Here is a 20,346-nt window from a genome sequence, read left to right on the forward strand (position 1 = left end):
AACATGGCCAGTGGCCACGAGTATCTGGTCATGCCTTTTAGCCTCACCAATTCCCCTGCTGTGTTCCAGGCTCTGGTAAATGATGTTCTCCGTAAAATTAGTCTACATTGATGACATCCTCATCTTCTCCCGCCCCCCACAAGAACACGTGCTCCACGTCCGACAGGTACTTCAACGCCTTCTGGAGAATCAGATGTTTGTGAAGGCGGAGAAGTGCGGGTTCCATCGCTCCACCATCCCCTTTCTGGGTTACATAATCTCTTCTGGGAGTGTCCAGATAGATTGCGGGAAGGTGAGAGAGGTGGTGGATTTGCCTCCGCCTACGTCCAGAGTGCAGCAGCAACGTTTCCAAATTTTCCAACTTTTATCGCTGCTTTATCTGTGGATACAGCACCCTGGCATCCCCCGTGTCTGCACTCACCTCGTGGTCCTCTGCTGCTGACCCGGCATTCTGGGACCTCAAAAACTGCTTCGCCATTGCTCTTATCCTGGCTCATCCTGACCCTTCCCGTCAGTTTGTGGTGGAGGCCGATGCTTCGGATGTCGTAGTAGGGGCTGTCCTGTCCCAACATTCTGTCCTGGACCATAAGCTGCATCACTATGCCTTCTTCTCCCTCCACCTCAACGCCATGGAGAGGAACTATGATGTGGGGAATCGGGAGCTTCTCGCGGTGAAGATGGCATTGGAGGAATGGAGGCTCTGGCTGGAAGGAGCGGAACATCTGTTCATTACGTGGACTGACCACAAAAACCTGGAGTAACGCCGTGCCGCCAAGCGCCTCAACTCCAGGCAAGAGAGATGGGCCCTGCTGTTTACCCGGGTCCAACTTTTCCCTCTCTTACCTGCCGGCAATATGCCCTGTCTCGCCACTATAGCCCCACGCTTACCACCCTGGTGCCCGAGACCATCCTTCCCACCTCGTGCCTGGTGACGGCATTCAGCTGGGATATAGGGAAACAGGTCCGGGAGGCGCAGCGGTCCCAGCTGAACCCTGGGGTGGGCACAGATAACTGGACGTTTTTGCCTGACGCTGTCCGTTCTGCGGTCCTGGAGTGGGCCCAATCCTCCAGGCTTGCCTGTCACCCGGGCTCCCGTCGGACCCTGGCCTTTGTGCAACAACGCTATTGGTGGCCTACTGTGGTTCTGGATGTTGGCGCGTTTGTCACTGCCTGCATGGTCTGTGCTCAGAACAAGACTCTTCGGCAAGCTCCGGCTGGTCTTCTGCATCTACTGCCTTTACCTCACCTTCCCTGGTCCGACATATCCCTGGATTTCATCACGGGTGGTCGACCGGTTTTCCAAAGCTGCCCACTTCATTCCTCTTCCCAAACTACCCTCAGCCAAGGAGACAGCCCAGCTCATGGTGCAGCACGTCTTCCGGATCCATGGACTGCCCGTGGACATGTCTCCGACCGGGGGCCTCAGTTCTCGTCCTGGTTCTGGAAGGCGTTCTGCACCCTCAGTGGGTCGTCGGCCAGCCTGTCCTCTGGGTTCCACCCCCAGTCCAATGGCCAGTTGGAGCGAGCCAACCAGGACCTCGAGACTACTCTGCGCTGCCTGGTCTCCGCCAACCCCACCACCTGGAGCCAGAAGCTTGTGTGGGTGGAATACGCCCGCAACACCCTTCCCTGCTCTGCCACGGGTCTATCACCATTTGAGTGTTCCCTGGGCCTCTGTCGCCTATGTAGATATTCCATTAAAAATCTGCTGTTTCCAACTACAATAGTCATTTACAACATTAACAATGTATACACTGTATTTCTGATCAATTTGATGTTGTTTTAATGGACAGAAAATGTGTTTTTCCTTCAAAATCAAGGACATTTCTAAGTGACCCCAAACTTTTGAACGGTAGTGTATATGTAAATAATAAAAAATGCTAAAATAAACAAAAATGATTCTTCCATTAGGGGGTGAGTAATCACTGTCCTGATATCTAGAAGCTCTTTTCAGTTATAATGTTTCTGCTACTGTCTCTTATGTACAAAATAAGTTACAATAACGCAAAAAACACACAATCGCACAATTGGTTAGGGGACCATAAAACGGCAGCCATCTCATCCGGCGCCGTTATAAAACCATGTGCCTTTTACTGAGGAGTGGCTTCAGTCTGGACACTCTACCATAAAGACCTGATTGGTGGAGTGCTGCAGAGATTGTTGTCCTTCTGGAAGGTTCTCCCATCTCCACAGAGAAACTCTGGAGCTCTGTCAGAGTGACCATCGGGTTCTTGGTCACCTCCCTGACCAAGGCCCTTCTACGGCAATTCCTTCGACCTCATGGCTTGGTTTTTGCTCTGACATGCGTTGTCACCTGTGGGACCTTATATAGACAGGTGTGTGCCTTTCCAAATCATGACCAATGAATTACATTTATCAAAGACGGACTACAATCAAGTTGTAGAGACATCTAAAGGATGATCAATGGAAACAGGATGCACCTGAGCTCAATTTTGAGTCTCATAGCAAATGGTCTGAATATTTATGTAAATCATGTACTTCTGTTTTCTATTTTTTTATACATTTGCAACCACCACCTGTTTTCACTTTGTCATTATGGGGTATTGTGTGTAGATTGATGAGGACAAAAAAACATTTAATCAATTTTAGAATAAGGCTGTAAGGTAACAAAATGTTGAAAAAGTCATGGGGTCTACATACTTTCCGCATGAACTGTATGTTACTTTGCAGAGTACAGATAGACCACAAACTTCCACGTCCACATGATATCCCTATCCCTGATACATGATACTCCCTTCAAGCCTTTTAAAGCCTTCACTATATGCACCCTTTTATGCTCCATAAGCAGAACAAAAAATGACAGTGGCAAAATCATTAAACACAACATTTTGTGATCAAATGATCAAATGAATTACCTTTTTTATTATCAATTATAAAGCAACATAAAAGTTTAATGGTTGTGTCTTGAAGAGTGTTTATGTTGAAAATGTACAGCTTCAAATGCTGACGGAAAAGTTACCTTTGAATTTTTGATTTTATTTTTACTGGGTAATCTCAATAGACTTTTGTATTGACAGAGCCTACAATAAAAGGATCCACTGATAAATTGTGTGGAGATCCAATTATGTAACAATGTTATCTACTGAGTCAGTAATGATTCAGAGGTTATATTGCACTAGCATTCAAAGGCCCTGTAATCCAATATTAAAAATGACCTAAGCATTATTATATCCACTTTTTGTTTGTCTGAACAAACACAAAATAGGAATATGGTGACGTGATGAAACGAATATGGTAAAAGTCCACAGCAACTCTTGTTTCAGTCTAATGTGGAAAGCGAAATGATCTTGCAAATCCAAGTATTCTAGCCATAGGTCTACTTGTAGTCTTGGCCCACATTTTTATGACAGTATTATTTCGCCTCCAATACAGTAGACGGCGACATGTGTCTTTGGTCGGCAGCACAGGCACTGTGAAAAAAAAATATATACCGGATATGGATTTTGTTCGCGTGGAGTCGTTTCCGGAGACATTTCAGTGCTGATGAAGCATACATAAGATAATAAATTAATTAAAGTATTTAATTCGGGCGATAAAGGAACAGCAATTATCTTTCAGTGCATACAATATTTTGTTTGACATTTTTTTGGGGGGGGATCAGCACTGCGTTACGAAATGATCCCAACGAAACGCTTGCTAGCGTAGCTATGTCCTCAAAAGCCGCTGCAAAGCAATGTTGTTGCTAGCTAACGACGTTGCGAGAGGGACCATAGCTAACGTAACTCGATAGCTAGTTTTCTCCTCGCCATCATATTTACGTTGACTTTTCCGTTACATCTGCAGTAGCATTATGGTGTGCTGTGTCAATGGGCAATTGCCTTGTAACTATCTAGTTTACTATACATAGAAACCGTTGTTTAGTATAATAACTTTTCGAAACCAACTACTCCGAGTTCGGCTAACTAGCTAACGTTAATGTTAGCTTCTAACTCACGACATTGTTCAACGCAAAGACCGCTACGAAACCCTACTATCAACGCAAGGCTTTCTTCCAGTTTCGTTTGTACTACGTTAACTTGACAAGCTTGCTAGTTGTCTGGAATACGATGGCTTCTTCGTCGGGAAACGATGACGACCTCACCATTCCCAGGGCAGCTATCAACAAAATGATCAAAGAAACTTTGCCCAACGTACGGGTTGCCAACGATGCGAGAGAACTTGTTGTGAACTGTTGCACAGAGTTCATACATCTAATTTCATCAGAGGCGAATGAAATATGTAACAAGTCTGAAAAGAAGACTATATCTCCTGAACATGTTATTAATGGTTAGTGATTATTGTCTTTATCTAGTCAGTGCCAACGTATTTCAATGCATTATTGTACTGTGTGGGTGTTTCCCATTCTTGCCATGTGTTTTGAAGTTGATGTCTGTTAGCAATAAACTAGCCTGGTCCCACATTTTGTTCTGTCTTACCAGCTCAAAACAATCATATCTCAATCCAGGCTAGCTGTGCACTATTAGGTCCTCAATAATCAAGTGACAAGATAGTTTTCAGTTTTCCCCCCCTAACCTTGTATTCATAATTTTCCACAGCACTTGAAAGCCTGGGTTTTGCGTCGTACATCACAGAGGTGAAGGATGTCTTGCAGGAATGTAAAACTGTAGCACTTAAGAGGAGAAAGGCCAGCTCTCGCCTGGAAAACCTGGGTATACCAGAGGAAGAGCTCCTTAGACAACAACAGGAACTCTTTGCTAAGGTAATGTTCAAGTTTGTAGTCTGAGTGCTATTCTCTTTGTGCTGTCATGCCACAAAAAAGTTGGCAAAAGCAAAAACTGATCTGGGACTAAGCTGTCAGCCCAAAACAATCTGGGACCAGGCTATCAAGACACAGTAATAAGATCAAGACTGATAACCTGTGTTAGGAGGTTCAAGTTGCATAACCTAATAGGAGTCAGACCATTTCCTGTTGCATGTCTGACTCTACACTTTCACACAGATCACGTGGTAAGTGTACATTGCCTGATGATCTCATCTTTGATTAATACCCTTCACACATGAACATGTCAATTCCCAACACCAGTTTCTACAGGAGAGAAGGTACAAAAATGAGAGCTTGGACTGGGAAGTGAACCCCGGTCTCTGGTGGGGGACAGTATATGCATAGAGTTGTGGTGTTACACACAACCTGAATCACTAACCCTGACTAACCTGTTTATTATGTTCCAGGCACGGCAGCAGCAAGCAGAGCTAGCCCAGCAGGAGTGGCTCCAGATGCAGCAGGCTGCCCAGCAGGCCCAGTTGGCTGCAGCATCTGCCAGTGCTGGACAGCAGGCTGGCTCCTCACTGGACGAGGATGACGAGGATGACATGTGATGATGAAGATGATGACCCCTGGGGCCTGGAATTTGGGCAACAACAAGCAGGCAGGGTCATCTTCATAAGGGCACACCGTAGCAAAACATTTTGCAATGGATACTGGAAGCAAGCGTTTCTTATTGGATCACTACAGATAGTAGGCTACCACCCTGTTCCGGGCTGTTTTCTCCCTGTTTCGTGCCTATTGAACACGACCCAGGCCATATCCCTTTTCTTTGGACAGTGTCAGCAAGCAGCCCTCTCTCTTCCAACGCTCTCATTGGTAGAGATCTGAGCTATGTAGAGGCATAATGCGCGTAATCCCACCAGTCCAGTATCAGGCGTACATGTTGTTATGGACAGTTTCAAGCTATATAGATAGACATATTTTTTTTGAATTTGACAGTAGTATCTGAAAATGCACTTATTTGGATAAAGATGCATTTTCAAGCATTACCTCCACTCAGCTGAAATATTTTATTTTTGCCAATCACAAATCAAATGTTAACTCCGTCATGGAATTGTCATGTGCTGTGTGATTTGGAGATTATTGTTGGATGCAAGGTAGAATGGAACATGCTGAAGGTAGAAAGTGTATTGGAAAAAAAGTATCATGGTTTTGGCTATGTTGAGAAAAGAACATTAGTACAGTTCAGGTACTGCTCCTTTAGATTGTTTCTACTAGATTATTTGGGGGGTTCAGGAGAACAGCTCCTCACTCTTTGCCAAAGGTGGGCTTTACTTATTCCTCCTACCCGTTTGTGGTCCTTTTTTGGTAGTAGTTTTGACATAAATAGTTCCTTACCCCCTTCTTTGTATGTTTGTTTAACAGGACGGATGTGTCTAAAACAGCATCCTATGTCCTATATAGTGCATTACATTTGACCAGAACCCTATAGGCCCTGGTCAAGTATTGCACTATAATGGGAATAGGGTGCCATTTGGGATGCACACAATATTTCTGAAACACTTAGGGGGGTTGTGAATATGTATTTGATTTGTAAAATTGGGTTTGAAAATGCTTTTTGTTTTATTTTAGCTCCGTCGTTATCAAAGTAGGTTGATGCTTTTTTTTCTTATGTTCACCTACAGTATTGCTAATTGATTAGCTACTCATTTCAGAATATTTTTGACTCATAGAACCAAATATATAGGTTGCTTCCCAAATGGCAACCTCTTTCCTATGTAGTGCAATACTTTTTTACCAGAACCCAATTGGCCTTGGTCATAGTGCACTATATATGGAATAGGGTGCAATGTGGGACACAACTTAACAACCCTGAGCATATGAGATGAGGCCAAGGTGTATGTTCCATGTGTAGAACAAAGAGACTTGGGTGCAGTGTGCACTCAGGTTACTGTTCACAATGCTGATGGTAACTTGCACTTTGGAAAAATGCTTTATCTTGGCTTAATCTGTTTTTGTTTGCACCCCAAATGTCAGCCTATTTCCTTTAGTGCATAATACTTTAGTTCTAGTTAAAAGTAGTGCACCATGTAGGGAATAGGGTGCCATTTTGGGCGCACCCTTTTTTTTCTCCAGTGTGGAAGGAAAAAGTTGCATTGTGAATGTGTGGTGAATTGTTTAAAAATGTAAAGATTGGTAACCTCTAGGTGTGATACACATTCACATGCCTTCTATAAAGTTGTATTCTTTAAGCAATAAAGTTAACATGTTTTATAGAGACCAATCCTTCCTCTTAATGTTTTGTGGAGTTATTTACAGTCCTTTCCTATTTTTTTGTTAACTATACTATGTTAGCCCCCTCAGTTTTTCATCCTCATGGACAAAAGCTTTTTTTTTTTTACTGTGACCAACAAGTCATACAATAAGCTGTTATGATACATTTCCACCATATTCCAAGCAATGTAAATCCAATGTTCACCCATCTGGCTAAATTATTCCAAATGGGAAAACTGTAATATACTGGAATGTAAAATATTTGCATTGAGTCTAATGTGCACTGAATCAGTGGTTTCCAAACTGGTGTGCGAGAGGTCGCCCCCCCCCCCAGTTTACAACGGATACTGAAGAGTGTTTCCTATTGGATAACTACTGATATATACAGTGCATTTGGTAAGTATTCAGACCCCTTGACTTTTTCCACATTTTGTTACATTACAGCCTTATTCTAAAATGGATTCAATTATTTTTCCCTCATCAAGCTTCACACAATACCCAATAATGCAAAAAGTTTTTAATGACAGCTTTTTAGAAATGTATGCAAATGTATAAAAACAATAAACTAAATGATCAACTTTACATAAGTATTCAGACCCTTTTCTCAGTACTTTGTTTAAGCACCTTTAGCAGTGATTACAGCCTTGAGCATTCGTGGGTCTGACACTACAAACATGGCACACCCATTCTTTGCAGATCCTGTCAAGCTCTGTCAGGTTGGGTGGGGAGTGTCTCTGCACAACTATTTCAGGTCTCTCCAGAGATGTTCGATCGGGTTCAAGTCCGGGCTCTGGCTGGGCCACTCAAGGACATTCAGAGGCTTGTTCCGAAGGCACTCCTGCGTTGTCTTGTCTGTGCTTAGGGTCGTTGTCCTGTTGGATGGTGAACCTTCGCCCGAGTAAGAGGTCCTGATCGCTCAAGTTGTAGAAACATCTTAAGGATGATCAAAGGAAGCAGGATGCATTTTAGCTCAATTTTGAGTCTCAAGGCAAAGGGTCTGAATACTTATGTAAATAAGGTATTTCAGTTTTATTTTTAATACATTTGCAAAAATGTCTAAAAATTGTTTTTAGCTTTGTCATTATGGGGTATTGTGTGTAGATTGATGAGGATTTGTTTTTAATCCATTTTCCTATAAGGTTGTAACAAAATGTTGAAAAAGGAAGGGGTCTCAATACTTTCCGAATGTGCTGTGTGTATATATATATATATATTAAAGTAACTCAGTCCAGCTTTAAACTTGCTCTTGAAAATGTTTATAATAAAATGTGCAAGTTGCAATTTTGAAATTGGGTAGTGCATCATCAGTTTATCTTGTCTATTTATAACTTGTCAGAAATGTCCAGATTAACTAGCATACTTTTATTTCGTTTTTTTAGCCCATAGATATTGTTGACATTCTTTTGTCACTCAAATATTACACGAATACACATTAGACATGGAAAATGCATAGAAATACAAGAACATTTGCTTTAAAACGGCATAACTTTCTTTGCACCCCTTGATTTTTTTAGGGGGGGGGGGGGGATTGCAGGAAATAAACTTTATTCCTGCTAAATTCTTTCCACCAACAAGAGGGGTGTGAACGGTTTGTGTCATGAACAATGCTTGTGCCCATAGAAATTGACGTGGTGCGCGAGCAGGGAGGCCGCGTGATGTTCCCCAATGCTGAAAGGGGGGCCCGAATGAAAAAGTTTGAGAACCCCTGTGCTAAATGACCAAAATGTAAATGTAGACTTAAGTAACCAACCATTGTGGACCTGTTACAATACATACATCATTACGGATTTGACAAATATCCACTTTGTTAGATCAGATTTGTTGAATGTGCCGTTCGTTTTGGTTGTGTTTCAGATTATTTTGTGCCAAATAGAAATTAATGTTAAGTAATGTATTGTGTCATTTAGGGGTGTCAATAATTTTGGGCCCCTACCTTTTTGAGAAACACTATTATTACTTGTTAAACTAAATCTCTTTCCCTGAGAAATTGTATAAGTATAATATAATTTCCTAATTTCTTTGAACGTACAATATAGATCAGTATTTGCATTATTTATTTTATGTAGACAGTCATTATTGTTCATCTTTATCAAGGGTGCCAATAATTTTGTACCCCATTGTATATAAATATATTATACAAACTCGCACTCTTGTCTACGACTTGATGTTGGGAGCATTATCGTCCCACGTGGTAAAGCGCTAATGACATGCATATCATGGTTTGTCAATTTATTAACTTTGCCAATGATATATGATATTTTACCTTATCGTTATATAAATGTGCATTGTCAAATTTATGATATGCTATTTGTCATGCCCATGCATTCCTGTTTGGTATTGACTGTTACAGTATGTGGGTGCAAATAAATTTGAACTTGATAAGTATTTTAATAGATTGCCTACATTCCATTCAAGCATCGGTACAGCCTGGCTGACGCGACCCACGTGACTACACAGCAAAGAGCTTTTTATTTATTTATTTTGAATTATGAACACAACAAATACAAAACAAATACACACAAAAAAAAACAGAAATATACAAACAAGAGTACATAAACCTAACAGACAGGGTATTACATATCAACATTCATGCTTTTTTGTTTTTACATTTACTGATCATTTCAAAATAATATTTAAATTTGATCTTAAATAATGTGAAAAGGCGGTTGTTCTCTGCCCACTTCATTTTATGGATAAATAATCTTCCATGAAAGATAAACAAATTAACAATGAAAGTTAAATCATGGTCCATTTCATTTGGATCAAAATTAAATAATATCAGTCTATCAGATAAACATTAATAGTCGTTTCTTTTAAAATAAAATCTTCTAACTCACTCCAAAATCTTCTTTACATGAGAACAGTCCCAAAATAAATGGTCAAGAGTTTCTGGGTCATAACCACAAAATACACATGTGTTATCAATAGCTATTTTAAATCTGTGTATAATAAAGGTCTTTACAGGGTAGATTCTATGAAAGAGTTTGAATGATACTTCTTTCACCTTATTAGATATACAATATTTACCAGACAACAACAAAACTTTGTTCAAGTTCACTTGTCCAAGGGCTGCATTCCAGTACATTTTAGCAGAGGGAATAGTAACATATTGACATAGTTTCCTTATATACATGTTATTATAGTTTAAAATGTCAATTCCTTCTAATTGTATTGAGGCTACAAAATCCTCAACAGCTGCACTTGGAGTATTGTTATATTCTCCTAAAAGAAGAATAGCACCTTTAGGGACAGCTCTAACAACTATTTGATACTCCTCAGGAGTGAATGTAACATTGTCTGTCCTCATAAATTCTGGATAATCATATAGTTAGTTGTCCATCACTATTCACTAATTGTTTAACCCAAACAATGTTGCTGTCAAACCAGTTCTGGAAAAATAAAGACTTGTTTTTGTATTTTATGTCTTTATTATTCCAGATTGTATTACCTATGTGAGGAAAAATTGTGTTTGTACATGAGGTTCCAAGATAGAAGTACTTGTTTATGAAAGTTTGCAAGCTTAATAGGGATTTTACCCATATCAAAGTTGCATTTGAGTAAGAATTCTAGACCACCAATCTGTTGGAATATTACAGGGATGATATTCCAAATGCAATCATTTTTTAAAAATAGTTTTATATCCATTTCATCTTAAAATTATATTAGAGGTTTTAAAATCCAGAGCATTTAACCCTCCCTCACTTTGGGTCCTACATATTACAACATATTTTCTTAAATAATGAGGTTTATTCCTCCATAAGAAGTTAAATAATTTAGAATCAACCATTATAGTCACTGACAGAGGAACATCCAAGGCAAGGGGGGTATAAACTAATCTGGACAGACCTTCAGATTTTGATAAAAGTACACGTCCAGATAAAGAAAGATCTCTTAATAACCAGGAGTTAGATCTCTTTCCAATTTTCTCTACAGTAGGAATAGAAGGACTTCGAAAGCTGGTGTCAGACTGAACAATGTAGGCCTAGCTATGAGATTGAGCAACAGGCAGGCAGGCAGACTCACAGTCACAGGCAGACTCACAGGCAGAGGGCGCTCTGCATATTGAGAAGGAGAGGATGGGAAGAAATGTCACAACTTCAGTCCTCCAGTCAGCGTTCCCACGATTCCATGTATTCAGCGAGAAGGTCGTTCCCCGTCTGTCATCCAGCTGCGCAATTTAGCGAAGTCGCGGTAGGCGCAAATGCGACGGAGTTGGTCATAACGGTAGGTTTATGTTGATTGAAAAATAATGAATGACTTTTTACACAAGAAAGTCTACACGACGCGATTTTCACTGAATTCAACATACTTTATCGATTCCAAGAAGGCAATGAAAACTGATTTTTGACCATTTACAGCCCTAGACCCTTTCCACTTTGTGCTTGGAACCGAGTCCATAACACAGGTGAGTGTAGAGCTATCGAGGTGTCAACCAGATTGGTGAGAATAAACAATTCTAATGTTATAGGCGAATACAGCACATGTAACTGATTTTCCACAGAATATACTCGGTATGGATGTGTAGGATTAGGATACCTATCTTTGTGCTACACAGGACTAGGGTTTCTCTCACTTTTGCATGATGCCGTTGTCAGTCTTGCCATGGCCAGTTTGTTATTCATATGGGTGTAAGCAAATGTCTAGCATCACTGGTTTACTCCAGTAACATTGCATTTTGTAAATATGTTCGTTTTACACTAAAGTATAAATGTCTTTAATTGCATTGTAATTTGCCAAAGTTTTTGCCATTTGGTAGAGAAAATAGTTGATGTTATCCTGAATGCTGACTTTTATTGAGGAATTTATAGCTATACTTCAAAACCTGTGTTGAATACTAACGTTACCAATGGTACTCTTTGATCAAAATCAATGTATTGCCCATCTCTCTCTACCTTACGGGTGATTCCTCACTAAACTAGAACGAAACAGGACCATTATATATTTTTTGGTGTTTTCACAAAATGTTATCAACATACAGTTCCTTTTGGAGGAAGGATTGTTGACATATATTTCACTTTTCTATCTTCAAGCATTATTGAGAAATAATGAATTGAAGTTGGTATATTTGTGACATTTTGGCCTTACCCAGGCCTCCTTTGAGACTCCATAATGTTACATCTGTAGGTGACACAAAGCTGTCATATGTTGCTTAACTGTAAAACTGAATAACACCAATTTGGGCCCCCTGACCTATTCAACATGTTGTTGTGTTACAGCCTGAATTCAAAATGGATTAAATACGTTTTTTTTCTCATCCATCTACACACAATGCCCCATTATGGCAAAGTGAAAACGTGTTTTTGTAAATGTATTGAAAATGAAATATAGATATCTATTTTAAATAGAGTCACTTTGTAGAAGCAACTTTCACACTGATTACAGCTGTGAGTCTTTCTGGTAAGTCTCAAGTGCTTAAAATCAAATCGAATTGTATTTGTCACATGCCAAATACAACAGTGAAATGCTTACTTACAAGCCCTTTAACACTTTTTTCTTCTTGAAACTACACGGTAAAAAAAAATGAAAATAAAAGTAACAAATAATTAAACAGCACCAGTAAAATAAAAATAGCTATATACAGGGGGAACCGGTATAGAGTAGCAGCAGCCTAAAATAGGGGTCTGGGTAGCCCTTTGATGACCTGTTAAGGAGTCTTATGGCTTGAGGGTAGAAGCTGTTAAGAAGCCTTTTGGACCTAGACTTGGCGCTCCGGTACTGCTTGCCGTGCGGTAGCAGAGAGAACAGTCTATCACGACGGTGGCTGGAGTCTTTGACAATTTTTAGGGCCTTCCTCTGACACCGCCTGGTATAGAGGTCCTGGATGGCAGGAAGCTTGGCCCCAGTGATGTACTGGGCCATATGCACTACCCCACTGTCTGTAGTGCCTTGTGGTCAGAGGCCAAGCATTTGCCATACCAGGCAGTGATGCAACCATGCTCTCTATGGTGCAACTGTAGAACCTTTTGAGGATCTAAGGAACCATTCAAATCTTTTCAGTCTCCTGAGGGGGAATAGGTTTTGTCGTACCCTTTTCACGACTTTCTTAGTGTGATTGGACCATTTTAGTTTGTTGGTGATGTGAACACTAAGGAACTTAAAGCTCTCAACCTGCTCCACTACAGCCCCGTCGATGAGAATGGGGGCATGCTCGGTCCTCCTTTTCCTATAGTCCACAATCATCTCATTTGTCTTGATCACGTTGAGGGAGAGGTTGTTGTCCTGGCACCTCACGGCTAGGTGTCTGACCTCCTCCCTATGTCGCACCCCTGAGGGGCCCCCGTGTTGAGGATCAGTGTGGTGGATGTGTTGTTACCTACCCCTACCACCTGGAGGCAGCCCTTCAGGAAGTCCAGGATCCAGTTGCAGAGGAAGGTGTTTAGTCCGAGGGCCTTTAGCTTAGTGATGAGCCAGTTGGTCAATGCATGCTCAGAGTACACGTCCTGGTAACCAGTCTGCCTTGTGAATGTTGACCTGTTTAAAGGTCTTACTCACATTGGCTACATAGAGCGTGATCACACAGTCGTCCGGAACAGCTGATGCTCTCGTGCATGTTTCAGTGTTACTTTTCTCTAAGCGAGCATAGAAGTAATTTAGCTTGTCTGGTAGGCTTGTGTCACTGGGCAGCTCGTGGCTGTGCTTCTCTTTGTAGTCTGTAATAGTTTGCAAGCCCTGCCACATACACAAGCTGCCACATACACATTCATTTGTAGTCCTGTATTGGCGCTTTGCCTGTTTGATGGTTCAGAGGGCAGAGTCCCACTCCATGTAAGCGGCAGCTCTACCCTTTAGCTCAGTGCTGATGTTGCCTGTAATCCATGGCTTCTGGTTGGGGTATGTACGTACAGTAACTGTGGGGACAACGTCATCGATGCACTTATTAATGAAGCCAGTGACTGATGTGGTGTACTCCTCATTGCCATCAGAAGAATCTCGTAACATGTTCCAGTCTGTACTACTAAAACCGTCCTGTAGCTTAGCATCTGCTTCATCTGACCACTTTTTTTAATAGACCGAGTCACTGGTGCTTCCTAATTTAGTTTTTGATTGTAAGCAGGAATCAGGAGAATTGAATTATGGTCAGATTTGCCAAATGGAGGGCAAGGGAGAGCTCTGTACGCGTCTCTGTGTGTGGAGTAAAGGTGGTCTAGAGCCCCCCCCCCCCCCCCCCCAATCAAAGTTTCTGGCCACTAGGAGCGCTGCCTCTGGATGAGCGTTCTCCGGTTTGCTTATGGCCGTATACAGCTCATTGAGTGCGGTATTAGTGCCAGCATCGGTTTGTGGTGGTAAATAGACAGCTGCAAAGAATATAGATGAAACTTTCTCTTGGTAAATAGTGTGGTCTACAGCTTATCATGAGATACTCTACCTCAGGCGAGCAAAACCTCGATACTTCCATAGATTTCATGCACCATCTGATGTGATCTGATTACCCATCTAATTACCCACTCGTCGTCAGAGGCATCCAGAACAGTGAAGAGGTGACTCCAGGATGCTGGCCTTCTAGGCAGAGTTCCTCTGTCCAGTGTCTGTGTTCTTTTGCCCATCTTAATCTTTTATTTATGTTGGCCAGTCTGAAATATTGGTTTTTCTTTGTTACTCTGCCTAGAAGGCCAGCATCCCGTAGTCACCTCTTCACTGTTGACGTTGAGACTGGTCTTTTGCGGGTACTATTTAATGAAGCTGCCAGTTGAGGACTTATGAGGCATCTGTTTCTCAAACTGGACACGAATGTACTTGTCCTCTTGCTCAGTTTTGCACCAGGGCCTCCCACTCCTCTTTCTATTCTGGTTAGCGCCAGTTTGCGCTGTTCTGTGAAGGGAGTAGTACACAGTGTTGTACGAGATCTTAGGTTTATTGGCAATTTCCCACATGGAATAGCCTTCTATTCTCAGAACAAGAATAGCCTGATGAGTTTCAGAAGAAAGTTCTTTGTTTCTGGCCATTTTGAGTCTGTAATCGAACCCACAAATTGTGATGCTCCAGATACTCAACTAGTCTAAAGAAGGCCAGTTTTATTGCTTCTTTAATCAGAAGATTAGTTTTCAGCTGTGGTAACATAATTGCAAAAGGGTTTTCTAATGATCAATTAGCCTTTTGGAACACAGGAGTGATGGTTGCTGATAATGGGCCTCTGTACGCCTATGTAGATATTCCATTAAAAATCCGCCGTTTCCAGCTACGATAGTCATTTACAACTAACAATGTCTACACTGTATTTCTGATCAATTTGATGTTATTTTAATGGACAAAATAATCTATATATATATACACACACACACATATTATTTTAAAAACAAAAATTAATCTCCCTGATTTAAAATGTCCAAAGTCTTGTCACCTTACAGTAATATGTGACTAAAATAAATGGGAGTTGTTGCATCAAACCTGCTGTATCACAGAGGAATGACAAGCAGCTTGTAGGAAGCAACCATGACAGCGTTAAAAGGGACAATCTCACCTTTTCCCCCCGAGGGCTCTGGAGCACAGCTCTTTAATCCGGAATGGGACGGAATGGTGACGTCATAGAGAGCGTTGCCTGGACAACTGAGCAGCGTAGATGGAATTAAAACCCTCCATGTCTCTCCTCATCTGTGTCATTGGGTTACCAGGGCGTCTTCCATTAATTCACACCAACAGCAGGAACACACACACACACACACACACAGTAGTGTTTTGTGTTGCTCCTTCCCTCTTTGTGTGTTTCTTGGATCAATGCAAGAGGATGAAAGTCAAGTAGAATGAAAAGAGGAGGCGTGACCTTTAGGGCGATTCCATATTTTTGGTATCTGAGATAGAAACTTCATTGGGAGTGAGGATGTTTGACATGATTTTTACATTTGTAACAAATTACTTTTGAGAAATTCATGATGAGTGGCCATTTTAAGCTGTTTTTAGACCAATACATGTTTCCTGTAAGAGCCTATTATCTTTGAACCGTATCTGATACAGACATCTTGGTGCCATTATACTCACTATAGTGTGCTCTGACATTATAGGTCAATAACCAATCACAGCCCTCATTTATGATTGCAGATTCAGCAAATCACCAGCAGAGGGAGTTCCAGTTTAATCAATTTTTCCATTCACTCTATTAGTACTGCTCATAAAATGTATCAGAATTAGCGGTTAAGCGCATTAGTCTAGTAACCGAAAGGTCGCTGGTTCGAATCTGAGGGAGCAAGGTAGAAAAATCTGCAGTTCTGCCCTTGAGCAAGGCAGTTAACCCACCCAAAACAACTTCTCCCCTGGCGTCAATGACATGGACATCGATTAAAGCAGCCCACTGCACCTCTCTGATTCAGAAGGGTTGGGTTGGATGCGGAAGACACATTTCCGTTGAATGCATTCAGTTGTGCAACTGACTAAGTATCCCCCTTTCCCTTTCCAGTATATTGTACAAAACAATATGTCCTAAAATGAACACAATCAAAAAGGGTACTTTTGTGATATTAATATGTTGAATAAATCAACAACAAAAAAATCAGAATCAAGACATTCTCCATATTTTAGAGAACACTAGAAGGAGTACATTGACACCCAGATGTTGTCTTTATCATGTACAGTTCAGAGATATTAGGTTCTTACAGGAAGCTAAAATGGCCCCTTTTCATCATGATTTTCTCAAATGGTTTCTAATACAAATGTAAAGAGCATGTGAAATATTTTGGGGCTAAGCTAGCATGGAATCGCCCTTTAGTTTAATGAGACCATTGATTTGCAAAAAGGACCACACACTGAAATGACTGTTGAGGGTAATGTGGGGGAGAGGAGGGGAGGGACGTAGAAGGGGAGGAGGAGCAGAGAGGAGAAGCAGAAGGAGACTGACTTGGCATGTTCTTGTTGGTGTATAATTTTAAGAGATTAGACAAAGGACATGTTTTCCTCCACTACCAGAGCTTTACTGAGTAAGCAGTGTACTGTGGGAGAGTTGGACCCTGAACCATAGTTTGCCATATGTTGGGCTCCCTAGTGGAAACCAGCTGAAAATTGCTTTCTGCTCCTGTGAATTAATGTTTTTTAAAGAGGCTAGTCCACTGGGGGTGGTGTGAGTGGTGAAGAGGGGGTGATGGGAGGAGAGGGGGTGATGGGAGGAAGTTATTTTTGGAAACAGACATCAGTATGACGCTGGGCGGTCATGCTTGTGGTTGCCAAATCTCTATGGAATCTGGTACTGTTGTTGGAGTGTTATTCTGTTGTGTCAATGAATTAGTTTTTCATTATAATTCTAAACATTGCCTCTTTTTTGTATGCCCAAACCGGTTCAGCCCAATAGTGACAGGTCAGACTGTGTCAATAGCAGCACACGATTCTGTTCACAGCTTCACCCTTTTTAAAGGATTAATTACTTGTACACACAATCGTGTATGAAAACAAACACAATTTGCTTTTTTCTTCAGTTCTCCAAAACAAAAACAAACAAGTGTTAGGGCCACACTGTTTACTGGATGCAAAGGTGTGTGTGTGTGTTGATCTGTGGTCTGCACACTGAAGTGGTGGAGCTTCTGAAACAGAACAGTCCAGTTGTGCAGCCTCAGCACTTCCTTGTTGGATTTCCTTGTTGGATTTCCTTGTCACGACCCTGTAGAGGCACGCAGACAACCTGGTTCTTGCTTAGTGCAGGTAAACCCTCGTTATTCAGGACTGTCTATATTGTGTGTTCTTAATGCACTGCGTGTTGTGAATGCAGGCAAATGGCTGTACTGTAACTGACATTGGCTAGGTCACCTTCAGACAGTACGAGAGAGCCTTGTTGCTGCTGCTGTGACTGCTTTGATGTGATGGGGGTATTTATAGACTCCTGCTGTGTGTCTGTGCTTGTGTGGTATGTCTGTGTGCTTGCGCGTTAGCTGCCCCACCTCTTCACTAACTAACATAATCCAGGACCTCTGCCCATTATCCACCTCAAAACGTCATGCTGTCATGTTTTTGCAACATGTTAGGCATCAACCAACGCTTATGTGAACTGGTCATGCTCCCAGCAAGCTTTGCGGTGCCAATAAGAAAAGATGAGCGTCAATCTATTGAAGCTTATGTCAATATATTGCAGTCAATATGAGACTCAGACATGTCTCTTTCTCTCTTCTCTAATCCCCATCTTCGCTCGCTCTCCCTCCCTCTCTCTCTTTGCTTCCCTCCATCTTTCTCTCCTTTATCTTTATCTTTCTCTCTTTATCCCCCGTCTTCTCTCTCCCTTCCCCTTCATTCAACTCTTCCACCCTCCTTAAGATATTGAAAAAATAACGATCAGATTATATATAACAGAGCTTTGGATCTATAACAGAGCTTTGGTCTGCGATGCTTTATGCTAGAACCAAGCTGTAAAATACCCGGGAAAGACATGACTCCGATGCATATGACTCCGATGCCTATTTTCAGGTCTTTCCAGAGATGTTCGATTGGGTTCAAGTCCGGGCTCTGGCTGGGCCAATTAAGGACTTTAAGAGACTTGTCTCGAAGCCACTCCTGCGTTGTCTTGGCTGTGTGCTTAGGGTTGTTGTCCTTTTGGAAGGTGAACCTTCGCCCCAGTCTGAGGTCCTGAGCGCCCTGGAGCAGGTTTTCATCAAGGATCTCTCTGTACTTTGCTCCGTTCATCTTTTCCTCGATCCTGACTAGTCTGGCAGCCGCTGAAAAACATCCCCACAGCATGATGCTGCCGCCACCATGCTTCACCGTAGGGATGGTGCCAGGTTTCCAGAAGGGATTTCAGGCCAAATAGTTCAATCTTGGTTTCATCAGACCAGAGAATCTGGTTTCTCATGGTCTGAGAGTCTTTAGATGCCTTTTGGCAAACTCCAAGCGGGCTGCCATGTGCCTTTCACTGAGTGGCGGCTTCCGTATGACCTCTCTACCATAAAGGCCTGATTGGTGGAGTGCTGCAGAGATGGTTGTCCTTCTGGAAGGTTCTCCCATCTCCACAGAGGAACTCTGTCAAAGGTCCAATCGGGTTCTTGGTCACCTCCCTGACAAAGGCCCTTCTCCCTCGATTGCTCAGTTTGGCCAAGCGGCTAGCTCTAGGAAGAGACTTGGTGGTTCCAAACTTCTTCCATTTAAGAATGATGGAGGCCACTGTGTTCTTGGGGACCTTCAATGCTGCAGACAATACTTGGTACCCTTCCCCAGATCTGTGCCTCGACACAATTCCTTCAACCTCATGTTATAGTTTTTGCTCTGACGTACTATTAACTGTGGGACCTTCTATAGACAGGTGTGTGCCTTTCCAAATCATGTACAATCAATTTGAATTTACCACAGGTGGACTCCAATCATGTTGTAGAAACATCTCAAGTATGATCAATGTAAGCATGTTGCACCTGAGCTCCATTTCGAGTCTCAGAGCAAAGGGACTGGATACTTGTGTAAATAAGGTATTTCTGTTTTAATATTTGATAAATTTGATAAAACTGAGAACTTGTTTTTGCTTTGTCATTATGGGGGTATTGTATGCAGATTGATTATGAAAAGATTGTATTTAATCAATTTTAGAAGACTAACGTAACAAAATGTGGAAAGCGTGTAGAGGTCTGAATACTTTTCCGACTGCACTGTATGTTTTGATTTCTAAGGTTGGTATCATTCACAATTAAAGTTGCCAAATAACTCAATCTAGTGTACAGAACCTGTTTCAAATGACCGCTTAGCCACTTCATATTCGCACTTGCTCGGGAATAGGAAAAAAATCCTTTCTATTTTATTATATTATTTTTACTATTAAATTATAGAACATAAAATAATGGCAAGGGATTTATATGCATATCTTGTCTGCTAAATTAACTAGCCTACAGCCTAGGCTGCCATTGGCATGGCGCATAGCCAGATAAAATACAGTAGGCCGATTCAGAATATACTGTTCTGTTCGTCTGAAATGCATTTTCTTTATATTGTAATGTGTGTATATATATATTTTGTTGACCTACCTAAAATAAACAATGGATTTATGGTGAAAGGTATACATATTAAATAGTTTTTAAATGTAGTTGTTCCAAAGGCGCGCATCAGCGGTGTGGAGGCCTGAAGATGCTAAATGTGTTTATGCTAATTAACTGTCAATTACCGTGAGACCAGCAGTCATTTGCATGACAGTTACCGTCTGACAAAATGTCATGACCACCACAGCCCTAGGAGGGAGGGGGGAGAGAGAGTGATGTCAGTGAAATGTGGGCGGGCGAGAGAGAAGGATGGAGGTGAAAGAAGGTGGGAGAGAAGAGAAACATGGAGGCAAAGAAGTAGAGGGAGGGAGGGAGGGAGGGAGGGAGGGAGGAAGAGAGGGACGTCTTGAAATAAGCGTCAACCCTGTGACATCTTTTTTTCATTAAATGTAATGTATTGACATAAGCATCAACCTTGTC

At 41.6% G+C, this 20,346-nt stretch overlaps 2 protein-coding genes across 2 annotated transcripts in view; both read left to right on the top strand.

Moving 5' to 3' along the window:
• The first annotated feature begins 3,455 nt into the window (after nucleotides 1-3,455).
• LOC110521724 (protein Dr1) lies at nucleotides 3,456-7,144 on the top strand. Its single transcript, XM_021599527.2, has 3 exons — nucleotides 3,456-4,287; nucleotides 4,557-4,720; nucleotides 5,191-7,144. Exons 1-3 carry the CDS (start codon nucleotides 4,068-4,070, stop codon nucleotides 5,335-5,337), a joined length of 531 nt encoding a protein of 176 aa, XP_021455202.1. The 5' UTR covers nucleotides 3,456-4,067; the 3' UTR covers nucleotides 5,338-7,144.
• Nucleotides 7,145-10,992: 3,848 nt separating this feature from the next.
• Nucleotides 10,993-20,346, top strand: part of LOC110521725 (guanine nucleotide-binding protein G(I)/G(S)/G(O) subunit gamma-12) — a 75,236-nt gene continuing 65,882 nt past the window's right edge. Inside the window, exons 1-2 of the mRNA XM_021599528.2 lie at nucleotides 10,993-11,224; nucleotides 11,359-11,405. The gene's annotated coding sequence lies outside the window, so the exon portion shown is untranslated. The remainder of the gene's footprint in view (nucleotides 11,225-11,358; nucleotides 11,406-20,346) is intronic.

This window comes from Oncorhynchus mykiss, chromosome 30 (genome assembly GCF_013265735.2).
Source record: "Oncorhynchus mykiss isolate Arlee chromosome 30, USDA_OmykA_1.1, whole genome shotgun sequence".
Taxonomy (NCBI): domain Eukaryota; kingdom Metazoa; phylum Chordata; class Actinopteri; order Salmoniformes; family Salmonidae; genus Oncorhynchus; species Oncorhynchus mykiss.

Excerpts from the sequence above, each read along its gene's own strand:
- LOC110521724 (XM_021599527.2), top strand. The coding sequence starts at position 4,068 with ATGGCTTCTTCGTCGGGAAACGATGACGACCTCACCATTCCCAGGGCA. Across the intron at positions 4,288-4,556 it reads TCCTGAACATGTTATTAATG|CACTTGAAAGCCTGGGTTTT; the intron begins GTTAGTGATTAT and ends AATTTTCCACAG. Across the intron at positions 4,721-5,190 it reads AACAGGAACTCTTTGCTAAG|GCACGGCAGCAGCAAGCAGA; the intron begins GTAATGTTCAAG and ends ATTATGTTCCAG.